A 19,222-nucleotide genomic window follows, 5' to 3' on the forward strand; every position below is an offset into this window, starting at 1 on the left:
AAAAAAAAAAAAAAAAAAAGAAAGAAAGAAAAAAAAAGGCAGGCCATTGTTGGTGCACAGACATTTAAAGGGCTATTAACGGCTCCCGATGTCCCCTTGGTGCCAGCTGAGTCAAATCATATGCCACTCTTGTCTTATCCATTTCTGCACAGTCACAGGTAGGGCTTCCAAATGTAAATTAATTTCCTCTTTAATTGGAGCCCTCCCTGTGGAGCTGGGCTTTAGGCCCCGCCCACACTCCTGGGGGTAGAGCAGGAGGGACCAAACCCACCTTGGCCCTCATTACGGGGACTCAGGTCTACCTCGGAAAGAAGCGCATCCTCATTGTCTGCACTTCCAGTTTTCTTGTTTAAAATGACACGAAGGGGAGAAATAAATGAGAATTCGTAACAGAACTCAGGCGGGAGCTATTGGAGGGAATTTCACAAGACATCCGAGGCTTCCCACGGTGCCAATTCCTGCCCTCCACCATGGTAGGGGGCAGGAGGAAGATGTTTCTCATTTCTTTACTTGCCATTGAAGGAGTACTTTTAATGGACAGTTATTTAAATGGACACTTCTCCCAACTAGCCTATCATCTGTGGATCATGAAACAGTCTTGCCCAGAAAAAAAAGTGTGAGTACACACACTCACACACACAAACACATGAGCACACACATGTGTGGAACAGTCTGGCTACAGCTGACCCGCCTTTTCTACTCACCCACATTCTTGCACAAGAGCCTACTAAAGACAGAAAGAAAACGGCACCCGGTGGGTCATAAGGGGGAAGGAGAAGGTTTTTGAAGGCTGGCCATCTGGTCATTCCCAAACTGAGGAGCCATAGTGACACTCTCCCTTAGCCAACCACAGCTAAGAATGTCACAAATACATTTTCCCTAGTGGTCAAAAGAAACCTGGAAGACGTATGTAGATCAGAATCCAAGAAGGAACAAGTAGCTCTGTGATTTTCTATTAGTGCGGAATTTAAAATGGGCATAATTTCTATAAAGGTTAAACCAGCAGGAAGCTAAGGTGTTTCCACTTAGGGAGCCAGAAACAGGCATCCCATAGCATCACCTTGTCTTGAAGCGTGTGGGGGACACACTTGCACCAGCACTAGCACCCACGTGCACACACACACATAGAGCTTACATCACTCTGCAAGCCATACGCCTTCTTGGCCCACTCCACCTTCATGTCCGTGGGCAACGCTGTGAAGTGATGGGACACTGTCCTGTAGCCTATGTCTGTGGCTAAGTGCTGAGCCTGGCGGGCGTGCGCCAGGTGGATCATGTCCAGGGAGACGTGGCACTGGGACTTGGTGTCTTCGAAGCCCTTTTTGTACTCCAATTCGCTCTGCAGTTTGGACATTTGCAGCGAGTGGCTCATTTGAGAATCCCCCTGTGCACCCTTGGCCCCGATGAGCTTCCCTCTGGACTTCTCATAGTCCTCCTTGTACTTCACCTACACGAGGGCAGCAGAGCAGCAAGACGTGAGAATCCCCTCCAGGAGCTGTTCAGATTCTAACTGGAGGCATGTGAGTTAGAACAAAGCCTTTGACATAATCCTAAAAGAATTAGAGTTTGGACAACGGATATATTTCCTTTCATCAAATGAGGAGATAAAATATTATTACCCATTAATTCTATTTTTTTTTTTTTACCTTGGCTGCCCAAAAGCTCTGGCAGCTTCCTGAATGCTGAATGCTCAGCTATGATCAGTCTTTTACCAATTTTCTTATGAAATTCCAACTCCTCTCTAATAATTTGAGATCATTCTTTCGGGATTTATTTTTAAATGGCCTGGGTTTATTTTTTCCCCCACAAAAATAATCTTAAATTTTTTTTTAAATTCTTTTCTTTTTCAGACATAGAAGTTAGGCAAGTGCTTCACCACTGAGCTATACCCCCACCCCTAAATCTTTTTAGAGAGTGAGATCATTGTTTTTAAAAAGCAGTCATGAAATGAAAAAGACATGGAATAGGCAACATATAACTGGTATTTAAGAAAGGAGCTCAAGGAATATGGGAATTAAAAAGAGTATGTTTCCTGAAAACTGAAGAATTCACTAGGCCAGGGGCAGAGAGAACCAGAAGGAGAGTCAATGGGAAATGCTTGGGCAACCGTAGCACTATGCTATGTGGCACTGTTTTCAACATTTTTGCTACTCCATTAGGAGACCTGGGCTCCACCCTGATCTCTTGCCTGCAACATCATCAACATCTGCCGCTATTTATTGCACACTCACTGAGCCAGGCATGGGGTAACCAGGTGCCACTCAAAGTGCATTCACAAACTGGTTTGCAAAATGTTGCTTGCTGACTACAAGGTAAGGAGCTCATGTCGGAGTGAAAACCAACCATGTGACCAAGCCACTGGCTCAACTGATGTTTTTTTTGTTTTGTTTTGTTGTTATTGTTTTGTTTTGTTTTTAAAGCAAGACTTCCATGATGGAGGAAGCAGAGTTTGACTTATGCTCTGACCCAAACTCCTTATCTCCCATCAGGCTCATAACAGATGACATTGGACTATAAAACAACACATCCCTGGATGCAGTGGCACATGCCTGTAATCCCAGTGGCTCAGGAGGCAGAGGCAGGAGAATCACAAGTTCAAAGCCAACTTCAGTGCAACTTAGCAGGGCACTAAGCAACTTTGCAAGACCCTGTCTCAAAATAAAATATCAAAAGGGCTGGGGATGTGGCTCAAAAGTTAAGTGCCCCTGGGTTCAATCCCCAGTACCAAATAAATAAATACACATCAATTCATTTCATTTCCACCTGACCATTTTGCAATTACCTGTTTACCAGAAAGTTAATCACTGAAGGGTTAAACAATCTGCCCAAAATAACAGTGCTGAGAGGTGACAGAGCTGTGGTTGTAGCCAAGGTCTGACATCAGAGCCTATATTCTGTTTCTTTTTTTGGTTCCAGGGATTGAACTCAGGAGCACTTGACCACTGAGCCACATCCCCAGCCCTATTTTGTATTTTATTTAGAGACAGGGTCTCACTGAGTTGCTTAGCGCCTCACCATTGCTGAGTCTGGCTTTGAATTCGAGATCCTCCTGCCTGAGTCTCCCAAACCACTGGGATTACAGGTGTGCACCACTGCACCTGGTTAGAGCCTATATTTTTAACCATGGCTACAGCAGATTTAGAAATAGAACATCATAAATCACATTAGAAAGATACGGACCATCTCTGGACATCTGTAAAATGAGGACCCTGGATTCTTGCTCTTACTAGTACTATTACTAAGTTACCACTTACCAACACAGAGGCCCAGTAAGTGCTTTCCCAGGGAACTAGCAAGGGTAGCCATGCTGGTTATTATCCCCCTTTACACATAAGAACTCTGGGGCTTATGAGGATAAAGAACCTGCCCCAGTTCCTTGAGACCCTCCCAGACATTAGGCAGCAGGACCCCACACTCCCCCACACTCTGGGGGCTGACTCACCTCGCTCGCCAGGTCCCTCTTGGCTTTGGCTGCCAGGAAGGTCAAGGAATCAAGACTCAGCTCAAACCCTCTTGCCTTCTGGTTTTCCCAGCTGCTCTTGTACCGTTTCTGGGGGATTTAGGAGACAAGAGATCATCCTCTGTGAGAGGGCTTCTCCAGACTCTGAAATGACCTTGCTAACAAGGAAACCGCAATCACATCTTCCCTGGAAACCGAAAGCCCCAGGCTCACACAGCCTGAACACACGCAGGCCTCCTTGCCGGCGGCCGAAGACCCCTCGGCATACAGGGCTTCAATCAGAAGACATTAAACTCCAGAAGCCTTGAACATATCAGGAATATGTGAAGCCCCCAAAGACAGGCCACAGGCAGAGCAGCATTGCGCGACACAGAATTTGGGGGAAATCTGTCCTCTGTGTCTGTCCACGTGCCCCCAGCGGCAGGGCTCTGGCTGTACCCTTTCTCCATCCACTGGGCCTTTCCTTCCTCCTGTTCCCTGTTCTACACCCACCTCCCGGTTTCCAGGTCTGTTTTGGGGAAGCCCCCCTCCCTTTCTGTGTGGGAATCAATTTAGCATTTGTTTCTCCTTTCAGTCCTCGCCACCACCTATCCCCAGATCAGAACCCCAAAGCCCTGGGAGCTGCATGGAGAGCTAAGAGTAGACCCTCCTTAGAAGACAGAGAGGCAGGGGAGACAGGACTCCGGATACTCTCCCACCTGAGGGCAACCACTGCGCATGCTCCTCCAAGTGCCTGATGCATATCTGCCCAGTGAACCCTCATGAAAACCAGCAAGGAAAGGCTAGCTTCGTTCCACTCCTGGGACAACTCAAAGTAAAGAATTTGTCCAAAACGTATGGAACTGGAGGTTATCATGTTAAGTAAGACAGGCAGACACAGAAAGATAAGTATCGCACATTTCCTCTCCTATGTGGAAACTGGAAAAAAAAAAAAAAATCCAGACAACAGAAAACAGAAGATGGGCTATAGGACAGAAGAAGTGGACCTGCGGGGAGAGGAGGGCAAGAGCGGGCACCTGGGAGGGCGGCCCCAATCAAGCAGGACAGACACATGTAAGGGAAAATGTCACAGTGAAGCCCACTAATTGGACAGTTAGTATGACTGAATAATTATAATAAAGAACAACAATAAAAAATAATTTGTCCAAGGTCAAATCCCTGGGACAGAGAAAGATCAGGGATTAAACCCAAGCAATTTAGGGTCAACTTCTGAGCTCTTCCCACTCTCTCTGCCACTACTCAACTTCAACCCCTGGAATAACCACTCCCTGTGACCCCAGGATCCACCCAGAGCCTCAAGTCCGCCACCAGCTCATCGCTAGGGAAGGTCGCCAGCCCCTCCCCAGGAACATGGCCCAGGAACCAGACGTGCTAGGGAGCAACGTTTAGAACCACCCCATGTCAGTCACCTCTGTTGACACAGACAACACCAATGTGGCTGGTGGGCTGCGTGGCTAAAGGCACAAGCAGCAGAGCCCATGGATGCCCACGCCCCCCGCAGTACCTCGCTGAGGTGAGCAGCGTTGGCCCGGGCCTGTAGGAAGAGAGGCTCATCTTTGCTGATGGTGTACTGGTGGATAGACTGCTGGTTCTCTGCCTTGTAGGCCACCTGTTGGGAGAGAGCACTGGGTCAGAAGCAGGTGGGGGTGATGGGAAAGGCATTACAACTGCTGCAGCAGGTGGGAAACTGGGGGACACTGCGCCAAGTGAAGCCAGACACAGAGACAAGTACACATGACGTCACTCATCTGTAGGGACTAAAACCAGCAGCTCACATAGAGAGTAGAACAGAGGTCACTGGAGGCCAGGAAGGGTAGAGGCTAGGAAGGGAAGATAGAGGATGGGTAATGGGTCTCACAATACAGATGGCACAGGGTAGTTCTAACGTTGTATACACAAGTGTAAGTATGGTCTAGGACAATTAATTATATATTTCCAAATAACTAGAGAAGAGTTTGAAAATTCCCAACATGACCTTGCTAACAAGGAATGATAATATTTAAGGAGATGGAAATGTTAATTACCCTGATTTGATCATTACACATTGTACATGTTATGGTTTAGAGATGAGGTAGCCTCCAAAAGCTCATGTGTAAGACAATGCAAGAAAGTTTAGAAGTGAAATGATTTGGTCATTCGAGCTTTATCTACTCAGTGCTTTAATCCACTTGAATGGATTAACTGGGTGGTAACCACAGGCAGGTAGGGTGTGGCTGGATGAGGTGGGTCACTGGGAACATGCCTTTGGGGTATATATTTTGTCCCTAGTGAGCTGAGCTTAGTCTCTCTTTGCTTCTTGTCCACCAAGTCCTGAGCGGCTTTCTTCCACCACACCCGTCCACCATAGTGTTCTGCCTCATCTCCAGCCCAGGGCAATGGAGTTGACCCTCTGTGGACTGACATCACTGAAGCTGTGACCCCCGAATAAACTTTTCCTCCTCTAAAACTGTTCTTGTCAAGTCTTTTGGTCACAGCAGCAAAAAGCTGCCTGAAACAGTACACATATATCAAATTACAATACTGTACCACAAAAGTAGGTACAAATATTCTACAATTAAAAACAAAAACAATGTAAAGAGAAACAAACCACCAGGCCAGACACTAGGTGGCAGAATAGAGTAAATTAGGTTTAAATTAGGGCCCAACCTGCAAACCTCTCCAAGGTTTCTACTTTCATACCTTTGTTCCCCAGAAGCCACTGACCTCCCCAAGCTGTTGTCATTTACACTGTGCATGGCCATACAGAATAGCCCACCAGGGGGTCAGATTAGCACAGGAGGGAGGGAGAGATAAGGAGCACTCTGCCCTCTGTGCCTCCATGACCTTGATGCATGGGGAGGCACTGATACCAGGAAGGGAGCAGTGACCAAAAGGACAGTAGGAGTGAACTTCTCCTCCACGGAAAACTCAGCACTGTTGCTCTTTCTCTCTCCCTTCCCCCACCCTGGAGTTGAGTTTCCAAACAGTGGCTTTCCACCGACCGGGTGACATTGATAGCATCCTTTACAGCAGGGGGACCTGGACCTTTAGGATGGAAAACTAGAGAGGGTCTGGCCAGGCTGTAGGGAAGAGGGCATCTACTCAGTGCTGGACACTAATCTGTAAATAGTGTACATGGCGCCTCACTGTTCTGCCGCCCATATTTGAGGTCAAATGAGAGTGACCGGCACACATCCCACAGGCAAATGTCCTTCTCCAGGATTTATAGTCTTTTATGAGAGAAGAAAGAGAAAGAAGAAAGAAAGACGGAATACTGAAGGCAGAAAAGGGTCACAGTCCTGCACCCATCTCTAACACTTGGGGGAGAAGGGGGGTGAGCAAAGCAGCAGGGACCAGTGGCCAGTTCCCAGATGCAGCCTGGAAGCCTGAGGAAAGCCGGGTCCAGCCTGTTTAAGGGGAAGGTCCTTTGGTTCCTGGGTCTTGCCTGGGCAGCACCTGCTGTTGTCCCTGAAGACTCCCAGGCCCATGACACAGCAGCCTGGTGGAGAGAGGGCAGCCCGGGACTCACCCCGCTCTGCAGCTCCTGGCTCTTCTTGGCGTGCTCCATCTGCGCACTATCGGTCACACTGGTGAACTTCAGCTCATCAACCCTCTGCCGGTAGTTTTTCTAAAAGGAACAGGACTCCACAGCATTATAATTGGGCTGCCCCCCACCACCATGCACACAGCACATGTGTGCACACACTTTCTGTGACCCAAGCGTTTCCCTGGGAAGAATGTTCTAGTTGGTCCTGAAGCTCCAGCAGGACCACATGGCCCCAAGTCAGCCTGCGCTGGTGTTTTCATGGCTATTACTGGGAGGGAACTTTAGTTTTTCCTGTGGCAGAGACTGTAATTCACTGTGTGCAACCAAGTATTTGCATTTTATAAATCTAGCTCTGACATAGGAGGGTTAAGTGGAAGATACTTGGCCTTTGCAACCATAAGGACCTGGGTTCAAACCTCCCCTGTGTCTCTTATCAGCTCCCTGGCACGGGGCGTGTCCCTACATACCTGCGCCCACCGGGCTCTGACTATACCACAGGGACAACAGAAGCTCCTTCTCTCTGGGGTGGAGCAGCAGCTTCTGTGCTATTCCTCCCATGTGAGCCAAGTCCTTGGCACATGTGTTTAGAACCTCGCTATTGCCACTGTCATCGTTGTCACTACGATTGTCCAAGAAACACTGGCTACAGAAAGGAGGAACACCAGGGGCCACAAGCAGAAGGCTGGTGCTCAGGTGGGATTCACCCTCACAGTGTCTCATCTCCCAGATCACGGAGGTCTTGTTCTCATCGTGTCCCCGTCTCACAGCCACAGATTAATTGGCAAATTGTCAAATGTGCTAATTCTGTCTCCCTGTGGGAACTTCTCGTCTTTCCTGAAGATTAATTAGTTCCTCTGGATTTTCCACCGGAACTGCCAAAGTGGAGAGAAAGGTGGCCTCTGAGGATGGCGGGTTGTAGCAATAGCTTCACATGGTGGTGGGGACACTAGAGATGAGCTCACAGCCTGGGGCCACCAAACTCTCAGTGACGTTAGCAAGGGCATTATAGAACAACTGGACCCAAAATACTGATTGGAACCCTGGGAGCTCCAAATTTCCTCCCTTTTATATAAAAAGGGGTCTAAAGAAAATATGCTAAAGAGTCTTCAAATTTTCCTTCCTTGTTTCACTGTGTAGAATAGGAAAACCCCCTCACCATGTGATAGCACATTGCTCTTCCATTGTTGACATTTCCAGTTACCCCAGACTCTGCCTTGCTCAAATTTACTTACTAACTACTTTCTAAGGAGGCAAAAATCTGTTCTGCCATATAAAAAAAAGTGAAGGGGAAAAATCCTCTTGGCCCCAAACAGCTTAAAAATCTGTAGCCAGCACAAGAAGTGAGATAGAAATTGATGTTCCTGAGGATAAAGGACCCACTGCCTGGGTCCCCTTCCAGACTGCACCCCTATCCAAGACAGAACAGGCTTTCATTGTTCCACCTGGAAATGAGCGAGTCTCCAGGAAGCTAGGAAGTGGGAACCCCAAAGGATTATTTCTCTCTTTCTACCTTCCTTATTTATACAGACTGGCCCTAAATGTCTTTGTCTGAGAGAAGGGCAGTGGAAAGGTAAGAATAAATGACAAAATATGCTTTTGGCAACATTACCTGTTGCCTAGTGGACAACAGTTAGGGCACTAGGTCTCCCAAGCTGGGTACAAACCCCAGGTTGCTACCCACCTAAAGTTTGACTCAAGTCTCACTTTACTCATACATAAAATGGTAATATCATGGTAGTATCATCATATCTACCCATATAGGACAGTCGTAACCTATAAGTAGCAGTTTGCATTAATGCACTCAAAGTGGTCAATCAAATGCACCAATTATCATCAGTCCATAATGGTACCTATTTGATCACTATTATTATCATTTGCAAGAGATATGCCGACTCAGCCTTCCTGGCACTGAGACAAGAATCCCTTTTGAAGATCCCAAACAAAGTTCCTGAAATAGTCACACTTCCAAATTAAATGTCCTTCCAAAGTCCTCTTCTGCCTGCTGCCATTCCGTGGCATAAAGAGATGCACAGGCTTAGGGCTCCAGGGCCCTTGGGGACGGTCCTGTTCAACCTTCTCATTTTAATACCAGGAAAAAGGGGTCAGGATAGTGAGTGACGTGTCTGAAGTCAGCAAGGCAGTTAAGGCCCAGGCATAAAAAGAATGCTCACTGCAATTATCAGACTCTGATTCAGAAGCAATCACATCCTCCTCACAGAAGAAAAACATTACCAGTTGAGTTTCCCTTAATCCAAAATGCCTTTTCTGGATTTCAGATGTTTTTGGATTTTGGAATATTCACATGGACATAAAGAGGTATCATGGGAATGGGACCCAGATCTAAACAAAAAAATTCATTTATGTTTCACATATACCTCATCCACATAGTCTCAATGTAATTTTATATAATTTTTTTTTGTGTGTGTGTGTGTGTGTTACTGGGGAATGTATCCAGGGGATTTTGAGACAGGGTCCCACTAAGTTGTTGAGGCTGGCCTCCAACTTATAATAATCTTGCCTTGGGCTCCTGAGTTGCTGGAATTACAGGTATGCACCACTATGCCCCAGAGTATACAATATTTTAAATACTTTTATATGTGAAACAAAGTCTCATGGTGTGGAATTTACTACTTGGGGCATCATGTTAGTGCTTAAAAACTTTTGGATTTGGGCGCATTTCAGATTTCAGGCTTTTAGCCTAGGGATGCTCAACCTGCACAATCTTTCTGTATGAAATTACTCTTTGGATAATTGTAGGCTTCTTAAAAATCCCTCTCCAGGAAGTTTAAGGGTGTAGAAAGTTAGTTCAGAATGCGCTGCAAATGTAAAATGAAGAAGTACTCTCCCATGAATCACATCTAAAATAAAAGCTTGGGGTGAGGAGGAGGAATCAGACGCTAAGGTCACTCTCGGTGACTTGGGCTGAGAACGACTGAAAGCCAGGCGCATAAGCTCAGGTTACCTCGCTGACCAGTTGTCCAGCCTTCTTGGCCTGTTCCAAATTGAGACTGCCCTCAGTCAGCCACCCGACTCCCTTCATCCACGCCAGGTCGGACTTGTACTGTAGCTGCAAGAGAAACACCACCGGCTCTCAGCACAGACACAGGTGCAGACAGGACAAATTTGGTGCAAGAGTCAGGAAGCTCTCGATGCTGCATTTTTTCTCCCAGAAGAACTGCCCCCTCCTCCCTTATGCCCCCTCCTCTCTGCTTGGGAGGTAAAGCCATTGGGCCTGCCTCGTAGTAAGAATATCCTGTCCTACTTAAGTGTTCAAACACCACAACTTTAACAGAAAGGCCATTTCTCCATCCCAATTAGAATTAATATATATTCCATGCTTACAAAAAATATATCAAAATAGATGCTACTGCCGTGTATAACTAAAAAGAACAAATATAAATTTTAAAAAATTTTAATAAATTTGAAATTACTCTTTGGATAAATTGTAGGCTTCTTAAAATTTAAATTCAAAAGAATTTTAATAAATTCAAAAAATTTTTAATAAATTTTTAAAGACCAGTTCTCACATATTTTGACCAAGGACCTTCTTTGTCAACCTGCTAAATTTCCAAGATTTGTTTCCCCTTTGCTTGTGCCAACACATCTTAACTTTCCCCATTGGCTCTGAGCCCCACACCTCCATCCATCACACCTGAGTCTGTGCTGTCACGAGTCGGCCTCCTTCCTGTCCTCCCTGAGCCCAACATCTCCAGAAGTTCCTCCTAGTCCTCTGAGTTATGTAATAGTCTCATGCACAAGTTCAAACGGAGAGTGTATCTAGTTGTGAGATGTGGGCACAGCTGCCAGTGAGGGAGGGCTCACCTCGCTCTGGAGCCCGTAGGCTTTCTTGGCCCACTGAGTCTTCATGTCTTCAGGCAGCACGGTGTATTCATGCAGCTTCTTCCTGTAATCCAGGTCACTGGCAAGAGCTTGGGCCTTCTTAGCATGCCTGATGTTTACCATATCCATGGGCAGGTGAAAGTGGGTCTTACTCTCTTCAAAGCCTTTCTTGTATTCAACCTGGGGTGTACCAAAGCAAGGCCCATTACCTAAAGGCTGCTCTTGCAGAAGTGATGTGAAAACACAAGATTCCCAGGCTTTCAGGAGGAATGGGTACCTTCAATGCCACCCATCTGTAAGAAAGCTCTGACCCAGAGCTTAGCTCTGTAAGCCAGTGTTGCAGGCTGCTGTGGCTCCACCTGTCTCTGGGATACCTCTCGATTATGGATCTTAACTCTTTTTACCTGGCTGCTCCAGGAGGGCACTCTATCTGCAGAAGCACAATTACAAAGCTTGGGCTTCAGAGCCAGTCAAGCCTGAGCTCAAGCCTGATCTGTCCTTTACCAGCTGGGAAACCTCTGGAAAGGTATGTCACCTCCCTGAGGGCTCACTTTCCTTGAAACGGTTGTAATAAGTATATGAAAGAGGAGCAGACATGTGCTTAGTCCAGGGACTGTCACACAGCAAACACATGATAAATGTAAATGATGAGGATGACAGTGAGGAGATGCAGTAATGATGCAATGATGATGTTGGTGATGAGGGTGGCCATGATGATGTCTGATGATGGTGGTAATGATGCTGATGATGGTGACAATGGTTGCCATGATAGTGAAGATGGTGGTCCTGATGGTGATGATAGTGGTTCATGGTGGTAATGGTTGCCATGATGATGGTGATGGGGATCCTGGTATGATGATGATGGTGGCGATGGTGAGAATGGTGGTCTGGCGGTGGTGGTGGTAATAAAGAGCTTGGTGGTAATGGTGGTGATGATGGAGGTGATGATGGTAGTGTGGTGGTAATTATGGTGGCGGTATTGGTGGTGATCATAGTGATGGAGGTGAGAGATGAGTATGGCATGTGGTGGGGAAGGTAGGGTGCTGGAGTAGAAGGAGGTAGGCCAGCTAGCACGAGCTCTGGGGTCTAATCTCTATCCTGACTACCTATGACTTTGGGCAAGATACCATCTTTATGACCCTCAGTTGCTCCAACTGCATAAGAATACCAATTCATTCTCTGTCTAAACTAAGCCAAATTCTCCATGCCTCTTTATGCTTCATGACTGCATTTCACAGGGCTTGCTCTGTAGACACATCCAGAGGCAACCCAGAGGCCAATGCACATATTCCATTCAAATCATGACCTCTTTTTGTCAGGATGGGAGGGATACACCAGGGATGGAACTCAGGGGCACTCAACTACTGAGCCACAACCCCAGCCCCTATTTTGTATTTTATTAGAGACAGGGTCTCACTGAGTTGCTTAGTGCCTTGCTCAGGCTGGCTTTCAACTCACGATCCTCCTGTCACAGCCTCCTGAACGACTGGGATTACAGGCGTGTGCCATGTGCCCAGCTAAGTCATGACCTCTTAAGGGCTTTGTCGGGTAATTATGTCCACCTGTACCTTCAGAGCTGCATAAGCTGCCTTTGCAGCTTTGAGCAGTGGTCATACAGCAGGAACTCAAAGGGCTTGTGGGCCCTTTCTGCCTGCTCAGTGTTGGCAGGGAAGACTCTATTAGGAACTAGGTGTGTCCCTTCTAGCCACGCTCTCCTTCCCCGAAGGATCCCCCCGACTGGACCTTTGGTAAGTGATATTTATCATGGTTAATCTCCAGCCACCAGAGTTGTTTACAAGAAGTATCATTCTTATTGGTTGGAGCCTGGGATGTCCTGGTTGTTTGGTAAACACTTTGAATACCATGTATGTTGTGATTGCAGGATTCTTCCAGAACATCACCACAATGAGTGAGATGCTTACTGCCTAGCTCCCTGCTAGATTTGAACATGGTTTCCCATCACCAAAACACATTTGGAGGCTTAATCCCTCAATGAGGCAGTGGGGAAGTGGGGCTTGGTGGTAGGTGTTTGGGTCATGTGGAGGGGAGCCACATGAGAAGACACTGTGTCTCAGTAGGGAGCTGGTTCTCCCCCTCATGGGACCGGACTAGTCATCACAAGAATGGGCTACTACATTGTGATATAAACATCAGAGATTATTATATAGACTAGCATGCTGTATTCTGCAATTCATATTTTATATTAATATTTATAAAATATGTACTGATACTTATAACTATGCTTATCTGATTAATAGATTTTTGAGCACTTAAAAAAAAAGAATGTGCTATGAAGAGCAAGGCCACACTTGTATTCTCCCTGCTGCAGGTACTCTCTTGCCTGCCCACTTTTCCCACCACGGTGATGCTACATGAGGCCTTCACCAAATGCAGTCTTGAATAAACCACCTCCTTCTCTATAAATTTCCAGTCTCACATATTCTATTATAGAAAAAAAAAAATAGACTAAGCCACTTTCCCAGCAGAACTAAGCTCCATGAGGGAGAAACTCATTAGGAGCTCCCAGTGTCTCATAAGTGTTTTGCCCATAGTAACTGCTTGGTAAACCTGTGTGGATTAAATAACTGTGGCCAAACACCTCTGTACCTTGATCGGCAGAGGCTGTCACGGTTAGGCTACACTCTTCCTCTACTTTAAAAGAAGAGCATGCTCAGTAAAATAAAGAAAGCGAGCAAACCTCTTACACAAGTCAGGAAAGAAAAGAGTTGCAGGCAGAAATCAATAATAATAAGAAATCAAAAATACGGTTTGCTGGTGCTATCCTAAATGACCAGGTGAAGTTGCCAGGAAAAACTTTGAAATTAACATAACTTTAGGTAAAGGGCTGGGGGAGGGGGGTGGTGGAAAGGGAATCTACCTCGCTGCTCATCTTGGCCACCTGCAGGGAGTGCAGAAGCTTCGAGTCGGTTGTTCCCATGGCTTTGCCTTTTGTTTTCTCATATTCTTCTTTGTATTTAATCTTGAGAGAAAAAAGAAAGTCTACTGTGAGTGAGAGAGAAACCTTGCCATCCAAGGGGCTCGGTTTAACAAATGCAAGGAGAACTATTCTGAGAAAACACCTCCCCGTCTTCCGTGGATCCAGAAGAAGATTAAAGTACTGCGATGTTTACAATGTTAACAGTCATTATTTTTTTTTTCAGCAGGGCCACTGACACGTTATTGGAACCATTCCTTATCCATTTCTGAGTTAATGAGAGAAAACCTACATTGCTAGCAAGCTCCCCCGAGGCTTTGGCGGCCAACAGAGACATGGCATCCAGCTTCATCTCAAATCCTTTCCCCTTTGTCTTCTCCCAGCCTTCTTTGTACTTAACCTAACAAACAAAAACACAGGTGAGCAGGAATTGCTACCTACAGTCCTCCCAAAAGTTGAAGACAATTTTTCTTTAAGGAAAGAAGGTTTCTTTAACAACTTACAGGCCAGAGTCCTTGGGTGCTATTATAAAAATAGTAATAATAACTATTAACACAGTTCATTGATTCCTTAGCTAGAGGGCCACATGGACAGTTCAGGACAAAGCTCTATTATTTCTTGGTCATGTGACTACGGGTAATTACATCTTTGGGCTTTGATTTTACCATTTACAAAAAAAAAAGAATACCATCTCCTCTTTCTCAGAGGTGCTGTGAGAATGACTTAGATATGGTATACGGTAACAAATGCTGACCTGGCCAAGTGCCCTTGACATAGAAGGTATTGATATTGCCATGGTAACAGCAGCTATGGTTTGCTGGTGCTGACCTAAATGCATTAACTCACTAACTGCAAATCTTCTCATTAGGCCTTCGAGGCTCAGAGAAATTGAAGAACTTACCTAGGGTCACCCAGGTAAAAACTGTCTGTACCTATATCTAAAACCCAGGTCTACCAAATCTCAAAGCCCATGCCAACAACTGTGTCCCTACAACAGCTCCTGAGGGTTATGCTGACTCTGTATCCTATCACGTCACATCATACCAGCTGCTCCAGTATAGAACTGGTTTTCAAAAAAACATTAGTTCTGGGGTTATTTTCTCCTGTCCCACAAATCCAATCTGGAAGGAGAAGCCTAATCACAGCCCACCAATGACTCTGCAAGACTCTAGCAATTAAGATTGTTCTTGAAGTCTGTGTTTTGTTCACACAGCAAGTCACCAGTCAGAAGTCACCAGGGTGATGGCGATGATGGTGCTGATGATGGTTGTACAGTGTTCTCACAGGCCATACATGTGCTCGGGTAATGAGAATTGAGTTGCTCTGACCAATTCGTCCCTAGTGAATGGATGCCACAAGATGGCAAAGTTCAAAATTAAAATGCAATGGATGCCTTTGACGAACCTCTCTTAGGAATAGAAGGTTCCCTGCTATTGGACCATGCCGGATCCTTCACGTTCACATCCACCCACGTCCCCCTCTGTGTCCTCCCCATTGTCTGCTCACCTCACTGAAGAGTTCAGCGTTAGTTCTGGCCTTCACCAGCTGAGGCACATCCTGCGGCAGTGTGTAATTCAATTTGTTTTTCTCATAGTCAGCGCGGTAATTCACCTGAGGGATTGAAAACATGGCTGCAGGTTTTTTGTATGGGCAAAAGGAGAACTTTGGGGGAGACACTCTTTCCCACTTTCCCCTGAGATCCATCACTAGGAAAGAATTTCTGGAAAAGGCATTTTACAAAGAAGCTTGTAATCTGGGGAATGTTTCTAATTAATAGATAGAAGGGGCCGATTGAAAACATAAACAACTCAAAGGCACGCTCAAAATTGTGTGTTTAAAAAAGAGACCCCTGCGACAACTTCACCAACTCCCTTTACAAGCCCTTGAAGGTATGAAACTAATGTTTGTAACTTGCTGTGGTGCTGAACATTTTGCCGTATGTAGGGTAGATCCTCAATAAGAAATTACCAAATGCTCATTTGAAGAAAGAGCCATCTTAAAACACACAGACACACAGACACACACACACACACACACACAAGCTAGCCAGGTGTGTGATTCCTTAAGGAAGGACACAGCATCATTTAAGATGTAGTCTTGACCAAAAACTAACTCTGAACTTTGGACACTGGTGACATTAAGGATTATTGTTAGGACGTCTTGTTTGTTGTTTTGGTGTGATGTATTAAAATGGTATAAACATGTTTAAACTTTTTCATCTTTTAAAGATTCACATATGTAAAATATTTATGATTAAGTTATTTTCTTCAAAATAATAGGGGGGTGTGTGGGTGGGTCTATAGATGAAGCAGGATGTGGCATGAGTGGGTACTTGCTGAATCTGAGGATCAGGTACATGAGGATTCATTATGTTATTCTCTTTTGAATGCATTTGAAATTTTCCATAATAAAAATTTTTTGAGGGGGATCATTTCGTGGCCATAAGAAGACATGATGCTGTTATTAAAAGTCAAATCTTTGGGAGTTAGATGTTCAGAGGCCTCACAGTGATCACAAGACCCCCACATCCAGCCGGGCTGGGGCAGGTGACTTACGTGGCTCAGTTGCTGGGCATTGATTTTGGCCTGAACAATCTGCGGAGTATTGGTCACAGAGCTGTACTTCAGCTTGTCGATGCTTTGCCTGTAGTTGACCTAGGTAAAAACAGGCACAGAGAGATGTCACTTGGTTTTTTCTTTTTCTTCTCTAAGATTTGCTTGGGTCCCTTCCCCAACCCAACCAATTGGTGATTCTCAAATTATTAGAAAAAGAACCAAAGATTTCAACTGGATGCCAACAGACATCCTGAGCCAACAGACAGGAAAATAGCACACTCAAAAAAGAGGCCCACTCACTGGCCAGTGGACACAGGAAGAGCTGCTTGTCCACGTTATGAACCTGAGATATGCACACTAAAATCACAACAGGATATACTTCCACATCCACCTGAAGCGAGAAAATTAAAATTGCTGAGAATATCAAGTGTTGGCAAGGACGTGGTGCTACAGAAACCCTTATAATGCCACAGACAGACGTGCAGATTGGCACAATAGCTTTGGAAAACGGTATGGCATTTTGGCAAATACACATTTCCATGTCCCAATAATGCGATTCCTGGGTTATTCTCAAGGAAGATCTGCACACGGTCACTTTATAAAAATTCAAGGTGAATGTCTGCACTTGCTATGCTTTTCTGTATGTCTTATTCCTCACAAAAAAGGGATGTTTAAAAGGAAAATGAAAGAGAGAAAACAAGTCCACCCACGCCCATCTGAGAGAAAACAAGTCCACCCTTCTCTGAGTGGGAAGCAAAGGAGCATCAGTGGCCCCTCACAGGGACAGCCTAGGGTGACTGCAGCTGTGCACCAGCCCCTGCCTGGCCCTCACTTCCACTTGGTGAGAGTTCCCAAGAAAACTGCTCTTAGCTCAGCACTTCAATGGAAGCAGTGAGTTCAGAAGGGGAGGAGGCGGGATTTCCAGCACCAGGCTTCCCATTTCAAGATATTTGGGACTAGTGAATTTTCTCTTTTGAGAATGCAAATTGCTTTTTAGAGAGTGAAGGGTTATTAGCTATTTGCACATGAAACCGTATTCATCCAATCATGTCTTCCTCCAAACACACCTGACCAAGATGCACCTCCCAGGCAAAGGGAACTGGAGCCGGGGAGTAAAGGCCCAGGTGTGCAGCTTAAAGCAGGTGGGCAGGGGATGTGCTGAGCTGAGCGGAGCAGGAGGCCCCCAAACCTATCTAGCAGGAAGGAGATCTGGGGTGAAAGAAATGAGGGTAGGTTTGGATGGTTAAGGACTCTTTTGAGTAATTGCACACGCAGGCTAGCTGGAAATCCAGGTAAAAGAAGAAGTCAACTCATCCCTAATCCTGCCCTTCTTCCCTTACACCTTCCTGGTCCCTCCCACCCGTCCACTTGTTCACTCATTCATTCCTTCAACTGTCACAGATGCCTGTGCAGAGTGAGCACGTAGGTATTGCTGATGGGTCCTTGCTTCCAGGACCCTAAATGACACAGTCCCTCGAGACACTTGAGCCTATCTGCCCATAGGCTCCAGGTCAGGGCCCTGAGCCTGCTAGGCCCTGGCTTGGCTTGTGGGGCTGATCACCACCAAACTTCCCCCAGGCACATTGCACATCTCTGGTGTATTCCCTGAAGCCCCCAACCCCACCCAGGATCCCACAGTAGATGGCAGCTGCTGTGGGGCTGCATCCTGCCTAGGAACCCCACACCCCTTACTGTGTCCCCACTGTCTACTGCCATCTCTGTTTGGACCTGCAGTCATGGCCACCCGTCTGCTCTCGGCAGCTGGCTCTGCCCTTCACAGGGGCCCCAGCCCATCTCCTGTCTATCTACACTACAGCCTTATGTCTTTGTCCTTTTGTCCACCTGTTGCTATCTCTGGGTGCTGCCTCCCTGAGATGGTAGCCCATGTCGGGGAGTTGCAGCCTGAAGGCCACCAATATCTGTGGGACATTCCAATTATTCCAAAGAAGCCAGAAATACATATTATCATGAAAAATCCTGCAGTTTTAAATGCTGGAAAACAATTTAATATTTTTAAAATTCAGGGATGCAAATGAAATAGACCTAATGGCCACTTTGGGTCTGCTGGCTGCTGCTCGTATGCCATTGTCTTCCCTGGTCTGTACTCCCTTCATTCTTGTCTGTCATGACCAACACCAGGACACTCACTGTGTCCCCGGCAGTGCTCCAAGTCTCTCACACATAACTTATTTAATTCTCCCAACCACCCTAACAGTAGGCACTACTATCATCCCTACCTTATAATGTGCAAACTAAGGCACAGAGACCTCAGGTGACTTACTAATGTCAGAGCTTGGATTTGAATCCCAGGCGTGGCTCTTAATCTATGCACTAGAAACCTGGTTTGCCAAAGCTAGTGTGCTTGGACTGTTCACCTGGTATATGGATGAGAGGTTCCCCATAGCCAGAGCTAGTATTGCTTTAGACAGGGAAATGTGTTCCATGTAAAAACGGATGACTTACAAGTTAACCTCTAAAACAGGATCTAGGAAAAATACACTGGGCCTCAGAGTGTTTTTTTGTTGGATTTGGAGTCAAGGATAGCACCTCTTTATACTTTTTATTCCATGATTCAAGGAGAAAAGTTTGTCTGTGTCCTGAGTGCATAGGAAAAACTAGGAAATACAAAGTCATTTCAAAGTCAACTATTAATGAGATTACAGTACTGTGACTTCCTAATGCATTAATTCAGAGTGAAAACTTATCAACTCATAATGGAGTCTATTAGAATTCAGAATTATGCATGATAAAATGTCATGAAAACTATATTTTTTAAATGGCATCTTCCTTCCCGATAATTCTGCATTAAGTATGTCACAGAGTACAATTACTTTTCTCTGCAGGACATAATTAACAGTCTCCATGATTAATCACATCTTTGCAACATCACAAATGCCTGGCCATTG

The 19,222-nt window shown here is 45.7% G+C and overlaps 1 protein-coding gene across 5 annotated transcripts in view; it reads right to left on the reverse strand.

Annotated features, from left to right (window-relative positions):
- The window catches only part of LOC107149901 (nebulin related anchoring protein), a 70,235-nt gene that overhangs the window by 29,100 nt on the left and 21,913 nt on the right, over positions 1-19,222 (reverse strand). For all 5 annotated transcript variants that reach the window (XM_015494812.2, XM_048807363.1, XM_015494813.2 and 2 more), the window contains 10 exons: positions 16,317-16,415; positions 15,268-15,372; positions 14,054-14,161; positions 13,705-13,806; positions 10,809-11,006; positions 9,949-10,053; positions 6,969-7,067; positions 4,965-5,069; positions 3,443-3,550; positions 1,136-1,447 (listed from right to left, as the gene is read on the reverse strand). In XM_015494812.2, the coding sequence (XP_015350298.2) occupies positions 1,136-1,447; positions 3,443-3,550; positions 4,965-5,069; positions 6,969-7,067; positions 9,949-10,053; positions 10,809-11,006; positions 13,705-13,806; positions 14,054-14,161; positions 15,268-15,372; positions 16,317-16,415 (1,341 nt within the window). The remainder of the gene's footprint in view (positions 1-1,135; positions 1,448-3,442; positions 3,551-4,964; positions 5,070-6,968; positions 7,068-9,948; positions 10,054-10,808; positions 11,007-13,704; positions 13,807-14,053; positions 14,162-15,267; positions 15,373-16,316; positions 16,416-19,222) is intronic.

Source organism: Marmota marmota, unplaced genomic scaffold (assembly GCF_001458135.2).
Source record: "Marmota marmota marmota unplaced genomic scaffold, marMar, whole genome shotgun sequence".
NCBI classification, from domain to species: Eukaryota; Metazoa; Chordata; class Mammalia; order Rodentia; family Sciuridae; genus Marmota; species Marmota marmota.